Below are 13697 nucleotides of genomic sequence, written 5' to 3'. Positions count from 1 at the left end.
ATGGGGCCAGGGTCAACTGAGCTGTTGCTGAACCTCAAATCCCACCCCCAGCTAAAGCGTGGAACTCAAGACCCACCCCAACTGTAAACTCTCAACCTGAGCAGGGGGCGGGGTGGTCGGCAGGGATACCCAGGTTCTGCCACTCAAGACTTACCACGGGACCTTGGGTAAGATGCACTCCAAGCCCTTGTTTCCTCAGTTGTAAAATGGGATAGTAATTTCGCTGTCATGATGCAGCTGTGAGTATGAAACGAGCGGATGTGCAAAGTGCCCGGTATGTAGCCCGTCCTCAGTAAAGGTGAGTTCCTGTCTCCCACTGGAGCCAAAAGCCCCTGGAGGAGAGCGTGGCTGCTTAGTCCCCCACAAACCTCAGGGAGGGGGGCCCCTAGCCTCTTTCCCTGGACGGCCCCCTCTTGAATTTCCCCCTCCCCTCAAACTCGGAGGCAGGAAACAGTGTTGAAGGAGCAGCCGTAAGTCCAGACAGCAGGGAAAGCCTTCATGGTCCTGTCCATAAAAGGCTTTTCCCGGCTGTTACCCGCCGGCAGCGCGGCCCCGCCCCCGCCCGCTCCATCTCCAAAGCACGCAGAGAATGTCTCGGGCAGCCCCCGGTAGACTGCTCCAACTTGGTGTCTTTCCCCAAATATGGAGCCTGTGTGGAGTCACTGGGGGGGCTGGGGGTGGAGAAGGAGCCAGTTTCCTCTAGCAGGGAGGGGACCGGGGTGAGCCAGCAGCGGGGAGGCTGACATCACCGCGGTGGCAGCCCTTTAAACCCCTCACCCAGCCAGCGTCCCGTCCTGTCTCTCCAAGTCCAGACAGAGCTCACTCCTTCCTGCGAGCACCAAGGAACGCCTGTAAGTACATCTGTCCCAGGGATGGAGGGGAGTTGGGCTGGGGCTTGGCAGTAGCGGTGGGTGTATCGCTGGCAAGGCCTCGGGTGCCCTGCCTGGGGCAGCCCCACCCTCTTCCAGCACGCATTCCTAATCTCCACCTGCTGAGCTGGCCCTAGCTTGATGGGTGGGATGGGGTTGCCGGAGTCCCGTATCTCTTAGACTGGGCAGCCTTGGGCTCACTGAAATGCCCAGGGAGACTTGGTTGGTGCAGAGGGATTGATGGTGGAAACCTGGGAACTGGGGTGAGGGAGGCTCCCCATTTTCAGCCATAGTCACACCCACGGGGGTGTGATAGGCTCCAGGTGGTGCTGGTTTAGACCCAGGTCTTGTAGTCTGCTATCTACCTGGGAGGATGTCCGAGGAGGTGAAGAGGCGCGTGGTACACCAGGGCTGGAGAGCAGTGTCCCACGGGTGGGTCCCCAGGTCCTGAGCAGCATCAGAGAGCCCCTGGGTAGCCACTGCGGCAGTGGGCAGGACCACAAGACTCGTCTTCTGGAACAGGCTGGGGTGGCAGGGTGCAGGGCCAGTGAGAGAGCTGCCTTTCCAGGCACACAGCTCCCTCCATACTCTGAGTGGGCGCCCCCACCCCACCCCCGGGCAGAGGAGTGGGGCTGAGCACCGCCAGGAGCTTTGGAATGATAGCCTGGGTGGTGCGGGCAGGGCCAGGCAGGGCCTTCCCCAAGGGTCTGGCTGCTTCCCCTCAGTGGTGGCTCTTCAAAGGGCAGCAGTGAGTCGGAAAGGTCTCCTCTGTCCCCAGAATTCAGATGAGCCACCCCTCCTGCCTTCTCAGGTCCACGTGTGCTCATCCTACGTGCTGTGTCTTATTCTGAAGAGAGGGGCACAGCAGTCCTGCAGAGACCCCTGGTTCTGCCAGTTTTTCTGGGTTCCTGCTGGTAGGAGGTGCCAGCTTTGCAGTTGGACTTGTATTTTTCTCAGGGGAGGGGAGGCTGATGGAGCCGCAGGCTAGGAGGGTCAAAGCAGAGCCTCAGGCTGCCCTGTCCATCCTGTCCCAGGAGGCTTTGCCTAGAAAGGCCCCTGGGTGGGCCGCCCTGCCGCCCTCGCCCTCACCCTCTCCTTACCCCTCCCCTCCCCAGCAGCTCCAAGGTGGGCCTGGGGAGGGCTTTGTCAGAGGACTTTGAGGGATTCATGGAACCCTCCACTTTCAGACTCTACCAGGAGGGAGGCGGGGGTGCCTTTCATCCCCCTTCTTTGTTCTGATCAAAACCCAAATGTTGTCTCTGGATCTAGGGGCCGCAACTTTGTGTACTTGTCACTGTGAGCCTTGACACCTTGACTGTCCTGAATCTCCTGAGACCGGAAGCTAGGGGTGGGGGACACACGGCTGGCACCCTGTTCCTCACGGCCCAGCGCGAGGTCTGGGAGGGGAAGGCAGATGGGAGGGGAGGTGGGGAGGGGAAGGCAAGAAGGTCTGAGCATGGAAGGTGGGGAGGGTGGTGGTGCCCGGACCACAGGGATGCACCTTGCCTGCCTGGGATGGGACGGTGAAGGCTGAGATGAGGAGGGAGGGTGGGAGGCCAAGACGAAGGATGGCCTGGTCCCAGCTGCTTGTGTATTTTGACCACAGTTCTTCACCCAGGAGTCCTCGGGAGGTTGGGAAGCAGGGATGAGACACACAGCGGGGTGGGGAAGGGAGGGACTTGGCCTTTGAATTCTTTGGCCGTCACTTTACAAATAAGGAAACAGACTCAGAGAGAAGTGAGTTGCCCAGTGGCTGGAATTTAGAGGAGCCCTTCTTCTTTTTTTTTTTTTTTTTTTTTTGCGGTACGCGGGCCTCTCACTGTCGTGGCCTCTCCCGTTGCGGAGCACAGGCTCCGGACGCGCAGGCTCAGCTGCCATGGCTCACGGGCCTAGCCGCTCCGTGGCCTGTGGAATCTTCCCGGACCAGGGCACGAACCCATGTCCCCTGCATCGGCAGGCCGACTCTCAACCACTGTGCCACCAGGGAAGCCCCCTTCTTCTGTTCTTCCTCTCAAATTTCCTTGTCCCCTCAGGGAATGATTTTGAACAGGGGTGGAGGCTGCAGCCGGAAGAACACTTACTGTTTTTCACCATTTGGTCAGGGGCTGGCTTTCCCAGGTCGCTACCAGGAGACCAGCTCTGGGGACAAAGGACTGACATTCTGAGGAGCTCTGCTGAGGGGCAGGCAGTGTGTTCGGTAGCCACAGACAGGGCCTCATGGAATGTTCCCAGCCCTCTGGGGTAGATAACACTATCCTCACCGCAGAGACGGGGCATTCGAGCTCAGAGGAGTTGTCGGTTGTAGGGAAAGAAGGGCCGGGCAAGTGCAGTTTGGCGGCTGAGCTGGGCCCATGTGAAGCGATGATGTTCACTGCCTCCCATGGGGGTGGGTGGGGAGAGGGACTCAGCTCTGATAAGACAGGGAGTTGAGGAAATGCGCTGACTACCTCCATCCGCAGACCATTCTCTCCTCCCAACCTCCGACCTCTCTGAGGGCCAGGGGAAGGTTTGGCCTCGTTCGGTTCCTCTTCGAAGGGTGAACTCTGGCACCACCGCAGGCTGATACCTGAGGCAGGTCAGGTTCCTCCTGGCCGGCCACATGCCGGTCTGCCCAGCGGCCTGCCTGCCTGCCTGGACCCGCTCCGGCAGCCTCCCCTCCCTTTGTAGGGCTCTCCTGAGCGAGGCCAGCCCCAGGCCCTAAGGCAGTAGCTGCTGCTGGTCTGGACGGGGAGGGCTTCCCATGCTCTGGTTGGCAGATTCTTGGCTCACGTCCCTGGAGAACTCTGGCTTCCTGGTTACTCAGGCTCCCACCGTGGTGAGAGCCTGAGGGCACGAGGGCCAGCCGGTGGGTATGCCAGCTCGCAGCCCTCTCTCATCTGGCTCCCCGGGGAAGTGCAGCTTCTTGGCCCAAAGCTCTTGGCCTTTGCTGGTTTCCTAGCCCTTTCCAGGGGTGGGTAAGCTTTGGCCTCTGTAGCTGCAGGCCGGAGGCTGAGCTGAGCCGGTAGAGAGCCTGAGTGCTGGAGTTCCCACTTCTGGGAGAAGTGAGAGCTGGAGATACCTCCATAACTTCGGGCAGAGCCGCCAAACCGCCTCACTGGGCAAAGACATCTGCTGGCTTTCTTTTGAGGGGCAATGTGACCTCTTCCGAAAGGCCTCTGCAGTGCCTCCATGGTCAATCTTGGCAAAGAAAGAATGCTCTAGACCAGGGGTTATCAAACCCATGGGCTAAGTACAGCCTGCCGTCTGTTCGTGTAAATAAAGTTTTATTGGAACAGAGCCATGCTCACTTGTTTACACACTGCCTAAAGCTGCTTTGGTGCTACAGTGGCAGGGACCTTATGGCCTGCAAAGCCTAAAATATGACCGTCAGTAAAATGACTGTCTGGTTATTTACCAAAAAAGTTTACTAACTCCTGCTCTAGACTGCCAAAGATCTGGCCTCCAAGTTCAGAGAGGCTCCGTGGACTGAGGGGACGAGCTGGCCCAGGTGAGCAGTGCCATGGAAACAAAACCAGGAAGCAAGGGGAGGTAGATAACCGGCTAGGGTGTTTGCCCAACACAGAGCTGGAAGACCTGCCTGGCACCAGGGACAGCAGAGCTGTTCTCTGAGCCTCTCCCTCCTCCAGCTTGTGCTGCTTTAGCTCCCCGCTAACATGGCCAACAAGGGTCCTTCCTACGGCATGAGCCGTGAAGTGCAATCCAAAATCGAGAAGAAGTACGACGAGGAGCTAGAGGAGCGGCTGGTGGAGTGGATCATAGCGCAGTGCGGCCCCGACGTGGGGCGCCCGGACCGTGGGTGTGTGGGCTTCCAGGTCTGGCTGAAGAATGGCGTGGTGAGTGGCACCCGGGGCAGGGGGGGCTGGGTCCATGCCATCCTGCCGGAGTTGTGGGGCAGAACCCCCAAACCGAGTGCCAAGCTCCTTTCTACACCCGGCAGATTCTGAGCAAGCTGGTCAACAGCCTGTATCCGGATGGCTCCAAGCCGGTGAAGGTGCCTGAGCACCCGCCGTCCATGGTCTTCAAGCAGATGGAACAGGTGGCTCAGTTCCTGAAGGCAGCTGAGGACTATGGTGTCACCAAGACGGACATGTTCCAGACTGTGGACCTCTTTGAAGGTACAGAGAGAAGAGGGCTGGAGGCAGGTGGGGGACAGGAGGGTGAGGCAGGGACGAGGGATGATCAGAACTGCCGTGATGATGCCTCTGCATGGCAGGAGTGGGATACCCTGGGATCTACTGTGCCTCTTTCGATTTTAGGACCAACTCTGCCCCGGGTTGGCCAATTTTCTGAGAGGTGTGGGCAGGCTCTGCCTTGGAGTCCTGTTTACACAGTCCTGAAGATCATTTCCCCTCCCCTCTTTCTTCTCACAGGCAAAGACCTGGCAGCGGTGCAGAGGACCCTGATGGCCCTGGGCAGCTTGGCAGTGACCAAGAATGATGGACACTACCATGGAGATCCCAACTGGTTTATGAAGTATGCGCCACCAGGGTTTCCCTGCACCCTGAGCTTGGGTCTCTGCAGGAGACGGGCTAACCCTTTAGTACAGTGATTTGGGGAAGCAGATAGCCAGGAAGGTATGAACTGAAAGTCTAGGATGGGGGGAAATGGGTCCCTAATACGTCTTGACTCCTCCCTTTCTACCCTCCTGTCTCAGCCAGTCTCCATAGCCTGTGCTGTGGGGCAAGCTAGATAAGGAAACGAGTGGTGAAATGGGGAGGGAATGGGATCGGCCTAGGAAGTAACACAGGAAACCAAAGATGGGTGGAAAACACACAGTCCTGGCAAGTCTTTGACCTGGTTCCTCCTCTCCTAGGAAAGCCCAGGAGCATAAGAGGGAATTCACAGAGAGCCAACTGCAGGAGGGAAAGCATGTCATCGGCCTACAGATGGGCAGCAACAGAGGGGCCTCCCAGGCTGGCATGACAGGCTACGGCCGACCTCGGCAGATCATCAGTTAGAGGTGGAGGGCCAGCCCCCGGCCCCGCCCTCGCCCAGCTCGCTGGCCGCAGCCCTCCCGCCTCGCCAGCCTCACCCACACCCGTGTAGTTCCTTCAGCCCCGGCCAAGCTTCGAGGCTCCGTCACTGAGCAAAGGTGACTGCACTTGGGCAGCTTGCCCGCACCCCTCAGCCTCAGCCCAACTTCTGACCCCAAAGCACTGCTCCCCTGGCCCACCTCCCACCTCCCCGGCCAGCTCCACTGTCTCTCCATCCCGGGCCGAGCAGGGGAGACGTGGGCTGGCAGTGGCCTGGGTGTGGGCAAGTCCACTGTCCTCCCGGGCAGCTGATGCTCATAGAAGGAGACCCAGGCCAACCGCCCCCGATTTTTTTGCTGGAATATTTTGAGGGTTGAAATTCAAAAGGAAAAAAAAAAAAAATACATCAATCTTTTCTCAGGCCTGGCTGGGAGCGTCTGATTTGCCCCAGTCACTTCCGTTTCGGTTACAGGAAATCTGAGCAGGGAACAGGCCGGCAGCTCGGGTTTACGTGTGTTCCTGGCTGCCATCCTCTGAAGGACCCCTCGAGTTCCAGGATTTCAGGGGCTGGGAGAGGAGAGTGAATCTCGGGACTGAAGGGAACGAGCAGCAACTTGGAGACTTGGATTAGCTTTGGGGAGGCGGCAGAAAGGAGATGGGAAGGAGCAGAACTGTGAGGAAGGTTTTTATTTTGGAAAAGCTGTGCAGAAAAAATTCAACAAAATGTTGCTGTGAAAAGAGAAAACCAAATCTTAAGCGTTAAAAAAAAAAAAAAAAAATTCAAATCGACCAACTAGCTCAGAAGAGGGAAGGAGGCCAAGAATGGGAGGAAGAGTCGCAGCCTGCCAGGCAGATGGCTGGCCTCCGGCAGGCACGGCCATTTCCCTGAGCACTTTGCAGAGGAAGACGGGTGGTCACAGGGCTGCAGGGCCAGTGCCTGATCCGACACCTGTCCCAGTCCTGCCACAGACTCCCCCAGGATGTGCCCTAGCCCTGCCAGGTGCGTCGTACCGATCCTTCAGGATGAAGGGTGGGCATGATGGCGAGGGGGTCAGGGGTGTGTTCAAGGTTGGCTTCTGATCAGGGCTAATGGAGGCAGCTGCTTCCAGGGCATGTGTGCCAAGCTGAGGGTTGACTGCCATGCCCATATGCCAAGGTCCAAGGCTTAGGCTGGAAGTGAGGGGGAGAGAGGAAAAGTCTGCTGTTTCTGGCCCCTGGGTCGTTAAAAGGACAGGTGTGTCCGGGGCTCTTCCCAGCCTCCACCCCTAAGCCCTCTTCCCAAGTGACCCCAGTGATGTTTCTGCTGAGATGCTCTTCTGGCCATGTGTGGGTGAGGGTCCCTGTGCCCAACACCACTGGCCTGCCCTGGAGAAACAAGGATGGAGACCTGCCCAGCAGGGGCCCCAATCCCTTGTCCGAGACCTTCTCACCAAAAACTCCCGTTGGGTTGGAGGAAGGTTCCATGGCTGTTGCGAGACTGTAATCTGGCTCCGCTTGTACCTTCTGAAGGCCCTTGCCCTCCCTGAGTGTGGTCTTTAGCCAGAGGGTGCTCTTTAGGCCTCTGGTCCCAGGTGGAAGCATCGGGGCTGCCTTCTCCCCAGAGCTCCCGGGACTGCGGAGCAGCTTTCCAAGCTTCCCCAGTCTTAGGAAGTTAGAGCCTCTCCCATGTTGGCTGTCAGGCCCAAGGTCAGCAAATCTGCGCCTCCTTCCCCTGCAGCAGGTCTGGGGGCAGGTGCTGAGGGCAGTCCAGGGCACTCCTGCTCTGGGACAGGCTCCAGTTCCCTTGATCCAGCAGGTCTGAGGCGTGGAGCCCGGAGGTGGTGGGAGGGCCCTCGCTCTCCATCCCCACTCCACCTGGATCCTGGCTGCTGCAAAGGGGCACTGATTCCAGTTCTGTCCCCTCCTCCCTGGCTGTTCGGCTGCGCTGGGGCCGGTGGCGGGGTCCACTCCTACAGACTGGGTGAGAGGCCACATTCCTCTGGCTCAAGTATACTTCCAGCGTGTAGTAAATGGTCCAGAAGACGGCGAAACAGCCTATCAGCACCAGGGTCTGGGGGAAAGTCAAACACCTGTGTAAGGGTGGTTTCCCAGAACAATGGGCTCAGAAACTCTCTCTCTTCCTAGGGGCTGCCTCTCCCACCCCAAACCACTCCCCCTGTTCCCCCCACACAAGGAATGCCCTGGAGAGTTAGCCTGTAGAGTGGGGACCTAGGTCTTCCCAACCCCTCACTCCCCAAGTCACCTTGAGTCTCCCACCAAGGACCACATCCCTCAGGACATTTCTGCCTGCCTGCAGCTTGGGTTTTGGCCCTCGTACCTTGAGGGTGTTAGGGGTGATGGTATAACCATCTTCCTCTGGGATTTTCAGCCCGGGAGGGCAGGGCAGCGTGAAGCCATCATGCAGGTATTTCCCACTCATGGCACTTTCTAGTAACCTGTGGAGAAGAAAGGAGACGAGGATGCCCTACTCAGCTTGGTTCCTCTACCGCCTGCCTCGCCCATCCTCCCACCTCACAGCCAGACAGAGGGAAGCCCCATAGCAAACAGGGGAGGGCCACGCTGTGGGTTCCCAGGGAGGTGGCACTCCTTAAGTGGCCTTTTCCCTGATCCCGTGAGTCCCTCTCCCTCTGACACATGTGTCTACACCTACCTTTGTCTGTCCCTGATGTCTACTGGACTCCACACAGAGCCATATAGGGTCAGCTGCCATTGCCGGAGGATGCCGGCCTGGGACGTCTCATCTCCTAGAGCCACAAGCAGGGCGGTCCGTGAGCCACGCCCCGCTGTTGGCCACACAGACAGCAGAGGCCCTGCCCACCCCGCCACCCAGAGGGACTCAGACCACATGAGCGGCCACAGTAGTTGTCTAACTGTGTCCCACTGACCCCAGACGCAGACGTGCCTCTCGGGGTGCCCTTCCCGAAAGGCGGAGGTGAAAGGTGGCACTCCCAGGTGGAGAAGTTTTGCCTCTTTCATACATATTTTGGGGTTTCAGCTGGGATTTTTCTTGGGAAGGAAAAAAAAAAAAGTCCAGCTAAATTAAAGGAAGGTTTGAAAACCACCAGTCTGGTGATGAACACCTAACTTGGCTGGAAGTTGGGAGGGTTGGGTTCAATTTCCAGTCCTCACTGAGATACTGTGTGACCTCACACAGGTCACTTCAAACCTCTGGGTGGGCCTCAGTTTTAAAAAAAAAAAAAACGGTGAAAATTAGTCCTGCCCTTACCTGCCTACCAGGGCTGGCCGGAGGATGGTTATATGTGAAAGAACTTGAAATGTGGTTTCAACAAGGAATTTTTGTTGCTATCCTGAGGAAAAATGGATCAGTCACTCCTCCAAGGAATAGGAGAGGTAGTAGGAATGAACAATTCTAGGTATCAATGCCCATTGTTTTGGGTGGGGCATACGTCTTGGCATCTACCCTCTTGGTCCGATGGCAACCCTATGTATTCCACCTGGGACAATTTCTGTGGGGACTCTGAGATCCAGAGGGACCAGATGACAATCACGAAAGGCAGGGCCCTGGTGGCGGGCAGGCAGGCTTACCTACATCCCTGACGACGAGTCTGTAGGTCCCTTTCGCTCTTTCCCCCCAGCACCGCACAGTGGAGAAGGTCCAATCATTGAAGCCATTGGGGTCCCTGGGGCAAGAACAGAGGAGACAGAGGAAGGCATGGAGCAGGGAACTGACCCCTTTGCCCAAAAGCATTTTCTCACTGTAGTAGCAGTTGTTGTCTGAGCTACAGCCATCGGGAGGGTGCCATGAAGGGCCCTCAAGTGCTGGCCCTTGCCCCTGGGATCTCAGGGGCTGAGGGACCTGTGTCAATGTAGTGTAGTGGAAAAAGCAAACGTGGAGAGAACACGGGCTTGGGAGTCCCATAGGTCTAGGCTTACTGCTATTCTCTCAGGCACTTAACTAGCTCTGTGACTTGTTTCCTCATTTGTAAAGGGTTACAAAGTCTACCCTGCATGGTCCTTACTAGGATTAAAGAAACTTGTGACCACCTAGAGGGGTGGGATAGGGAGGGTGGGAGGGAGGGAGACGCAAGAGGGAAGAGATATGGGAACATATGTATACATATAACTGATTCACTTTGTTATAAAGCAGGAACGAACACACCATTGTAAAGCAATTATACTCTAATAAAGATGTAAAAAAATAAAAAAGGAAAAGAAGCTATATTTCAAGTGCAGTGCTGAGCCCATTGTAAGCACTTGAACAAAGAAGGTAATAAAGCCAGTACCACGGTAGCTAAGGACACTGCCAGTGTCCACTCCTCCCATATCTTTTCCTGGAAAAGGCCCTTGTCGCAGAGAGAGCTCAGGTGAGGGCACGTGTACATACGAGTCCAAGCTGCGGGGGGTGCCAATAAGAGACATCATGCCACTGGGGCAAAACAGCTTCAGTTCCAAGCTGCCACGTCGCGGATGAGTGATGGAGACTGTCACGGCCACGTGCTCCAGGGTCTTCAGCCCCGACATTTCCAGGTCCATCCTGCTGACTGTGGGAAGTCAGGCTGGGCAGCTGGGAAACCAGCCCCACAAACACTTATGCCCTCACTTCACCCCAACAGACAAAGGAACATACTCATGGAAGACACATACAAACATCTTTGGCAACCCTGACTGAACCTCGTGTACACTAGTAACTGGAATGCAGTTGCTGCTTTCAAGTTTACAATCTAGTTTAGAGTCCAGCTGGGAGGACAACACATACCCAAGACACAATGGAAGAACCAAACGGAGCAATTTCCGACATTCGCTCACCCAAAAAATAATTTACCGAGTACCTCCTACATTTCAGGCACTGTGCTAGCTGCTGGGAATATAGAGAAAAGTTGCACATGGTCTCTGCCTTCTATGTGCAAGTGGAAAATGATATGGAATGCGGTCTACGTAACTGATGCTAGAACAGAGATGAGTCAGATGGGTTTAGGCACGCAGCCGTGAGACACACTCAGAGGGAGGAAGTGAATACGATTGGTGGAGAGTGTTGGTAGAGGGTATTCTAGAAGGGGAAATGGCATGTAGAAAGGCAGAGGTGGACATGAACAAGTTTCATACTGAAGGAAATACAAATTAAGAAAAAAAACTACTGAAGTGAAAAAATTTCAAGGAAATTGTGCTGAATGAAAAAAAGCCAATATCAAAAGGATACACAGGGGCTTCCCTGGGGGCTTCCCTGGTGGCGCAGTGGCTGAGAGTCCGCCTGCCAGTGCAGGGGACACGGGATCGAGCCCTGGTCCGGGAGGATCCCACATGCCGCGGAGCAACTAGCCCCGTGAGCCACAATTACTGAGCCTGCGCGTCTGGAGCCTGTGCTCCGCAACAAGAGAGGCCGCGATGGTGAGAGGCCCCTGCTTGCAGCAACTGGAGGAAGCCCTCGCACAGAAACAAAGAGCCAACACAGCCATAAATAAATAAATATTTTTAAAAAAATGTTAAAAAAAAAAAGGATACACAGTGTGTGATTTCATTTACGTAATATTCATGAATAACGTAACTGTAGCGATGGAGAACAGATTAGTGGTTGCCAGGTGCTAGGGATGGTACAGAGGGGATGGGTGTGGCCATAAAGGGGTGGCACTGAGGAGTCTTGGGATGCAATGGTTCTGGATATTGGCTGTGGTGGTGATTACACAAGGCTATACATGTGGTAAAATTACAGACACACACACACACACAGAAATGTGAGTCTAACTGGTGAAATCTGAATAAGTGCTCTGCATTGGACCAGTATCATTTTCTTGGTTTTGCTACTATCCTAGAATTAAGACATTTAGCATGAGGAGAAGGGTGCACAGGACTTCCCTGAACATTTCTTTGCAACCTCCTATGAATCTACAATTATTTCAAAATAAAAAGTCAAAAAAACCCAAAACAAACAAACAAAAAAACCCCACCAAACTACTGAAGTGGAAGACTCAATTGGGGAATATTTTTTTTTTTTTTTTTTTTTTTTTTTTTTTTTTGCGGTACGGCCTCTCACTGTTGTGGCCTCTCCCGTTGCGGAGCACAGGCTCCGGACGCGCAGGCTCAGCGGCCATGGCTCATGGGCCCAGCTGCTCCACGGCATGTGGGATCTTCCCAGACCGGGGCACGAACCCGCGTTCCCTGCATCGGCAGGCGGACTCTCAACCACTGCGCCACCAGGGAAGCCCTCAATTGGGGAATATTAAGAAATTAGGCTGGGCTTCCCTGGTGGCGCAGTGGTTGAGAGTCCGCCTGCCAATGCGGAGGACACGGGTTCGTGCCCCGGCCCGGGAAGATCCCACATGCCGCGGAGCGGCTGGGCCCGTGAGCCATGGCCGCTGAGCCTGAGCGTACGGAGCCTGTGCTCTGCAAGGGGTGAGGCCACAGCAGTGAGAGGCTCGCGTACCGCAAAAAAAAAAAAAAAAAAAAAGAAATTAGGCTGCAATGAGAAATGATTCTTTCCAAAGCAACTTTCCTTTCATTAATTCATGCCGACAGGCAAAGCAGAGAGCAGCACCCCCATTTCACAGATGAAGAAGCTCAGAGAGAATATGAAAGTATGGGCAGGGGACCTAGCATGGGAAGGGCTTTAAAATTTTTACTTTAAACAAGCAACTGACAGCTATTAGAGATTATCGAGCAAGGACAGAGTTTAAAAAAAAAAAAAAGTGCTACAGGAAGGTTACTCTCAACAGCTGTGAGTAGGCTGAATCAGAGTAGGAAGAAGAAACAGGTGACAGGAAGCCCAGCTAAACTGCTTGATTCTAAGGGTAAGCCCATGTGAGCGTGGATAACTGATCAAAGAAGAAAGAGCGGGGAATTCCCTGGCTGTTCGGTGGTTAGGACTCTGTGCTGTCACTGCCGGTGAAATAAACCCTTTCTCAACTCTTGTGCCTGCTGGTGCTAATGGCATGGGCTCTGGAGCCACCCAGCCTGGGTTCAAATCCCAGCTCTGCCATTTACTAGCTATGAGAATTAGTTTATCTGTAACGTGTCCCGGTCATAGTTCATGGTTTATCTTTTTTTTTTAATTTTTTATTTTTGGCTGCGTTGTGTCTTCGTTGCTGTGTGCGGGCTTTTCTCTAGTTGCGGTGAGCGGGGACTACTCTTCGCTGCGGTGCGCAGGCTTCTCATTGCGGTGGCTTCTCTTTGTTGCGGAGCACGGGCTCTAGGCACACGGGCTCTAGGTGCACGGGTTCCAGTAGTTGTGGCACGCGGGCTTTAGAGCACGGGCTCAGTAGTTGTGGCTCACGGGTTTAGTTGCTCCACGGCATGTGGGATCTTCCTGGACCAGGGATCGAACCCGTGTCCCCTGCATTGGCAGGCGGATTCTTAACCACTGTGCCACCAGGGAAGTCCCCATGGTTTATCATTTTAAGGTACACTCTCTGTCTCTTATTTTCTGCTGTACCTGGGGCCCCGGGCTCTGGAGAATAAAATTCCCAACTCCTGCCCGGATAAGGCTGCTAAGGATGGGAGAAGACACCTGGGAGTCTGCCTTTTAATTGATCTCTCGTTTTACTCTCACACCTCATCTCTGTCTTCTGTAGTGCATGGGGCCTCCGAGTCCTGAGCCTTTGGAGATTCTGAGGCATGAAACGAGCCTGTTGCCTAGGTTCACCCTTACAGGTACTTGGTTTGCAACTTTCTTAGTCCTGCCCACTTCTCCACTCGTTTTCCGTCTTCCAAAAATGTGCTGCAATCTCTCCTTTGCTGTGGTCTCGTCTCTCATTCTCTTTGTCCTTGTGCTTATACCACTTTTATTCCTTTATTCTCACTTTGGTGAGGTTTTGGGAGTAAGCAGAGATAAAAGCGCGTGTTCAATTCACCGTCTTTAACCAGGAATCTTCTTCTGTCCCCACGGATTTTTCAACCCACCGCA

The 13697-nt window shown here is 55.0% G+C and overlaps 2 protein-coding genes across 19 annotated transcripts in view; one reads left to right on the top strand and one right to left on the bottom strand.

Moving 5' to 3' along the window:
- The first annotated feature begins 693 nt into the window (after positions 1-693).
- TAGLN (transgelin) lies at positions 694-8922 on the top strand. Of its 17 annotated transcripts, XM_032639632.1 has the most exons (7): positions 797-851; positions 1681-1783; positions 2139-2264; positions 4496-4702; positions 4807-4984; positions 5240-5342; positions 5683-6620. In XM_032639632.1, the coding sequence occupies exons 4-7, from the start codon at positions 4523-4525 to the stop codon at positions 5825-5827; spliced, it is 606 nt and encodes a 201-aa protein (XP_032495523.1). In that variant the 5' UTR covers positions 797-851; positions 1681-1783; positions 2139-2264; positions 4496-4522; the 3' UTR covers positions 5828-6620. The 17 variants fall into 17 exon arrangements, 14 of the variants coding, with proteins under 14 accessions (XP_032495517.1, XP_032495514.1, XP_032495524.1 ...); XM_032639633.1 differs by lacking the exons at positions 1681-1783; positions 2139-2264 and adding an exon at positions 4292-4356 and having other exon boundaries at positions 724-851; XR_004351050.1 differs by lacking the exons at positions 1681-1783; positions 2139-2264 and having other exon boundaries at positions 767-851; positions 5683-5877; positions 6176-8922.
- Positions 6538-13697, bottom strand: part of PCSK7 (proprotein convertase subtilisin/kexin type 7) — a 24302-nt gene continuing 17142 nt past the window's right edge. The window contains exons 13-17 of one of the 2 annotated variants that reach the window (XM_032639620.1): positions 10188-10344; positions 9389-9483; positions 8493-8586; positions 8160-8277; positions 6538-7892 (exon numbers count right to left, since the gene is read on the bottom strand). In XM_032639620.1, the coding sequence (XP_032495511.1) occupies positions 7530-7892; positions 8160-8277; positions 8493-8586; positions 9389-9483; positions 10188-10344 (827 nt within the window). In that variant the 3' untranslated portion in view covers positions 6538-7529. Of the gene's footprint in view, positions 7893-8159; positions 8278-8492; positions 8587-9388; positions 9484-10187; positions 10345-13697 lie in introns of those variants that run through there. The other variant, XM_032639621.1, reaches the window with a different exon arrangement.

Source organism: Phocoena sinus, chromosome 8 (genome assembly GCF_008692025.1).
Source record: "Phocoena sinus isolate mPhoSin1 chromosome 8, mPhoSin1.pri, whole genome shotgun sequence".
In the NCBI taxonomy this organism is placed as follows: Eukaryota; Metazoa; Chordata; class Mammalia; order Artiodactyla; family Phocoenidae; genus Phocoena; species Phocoena sinus.
The sequence above is the reverse complement of the archived record's forward strand: the minus strand, read 5'-3'. Positions and strand labels throughout refer to the sequence as shown.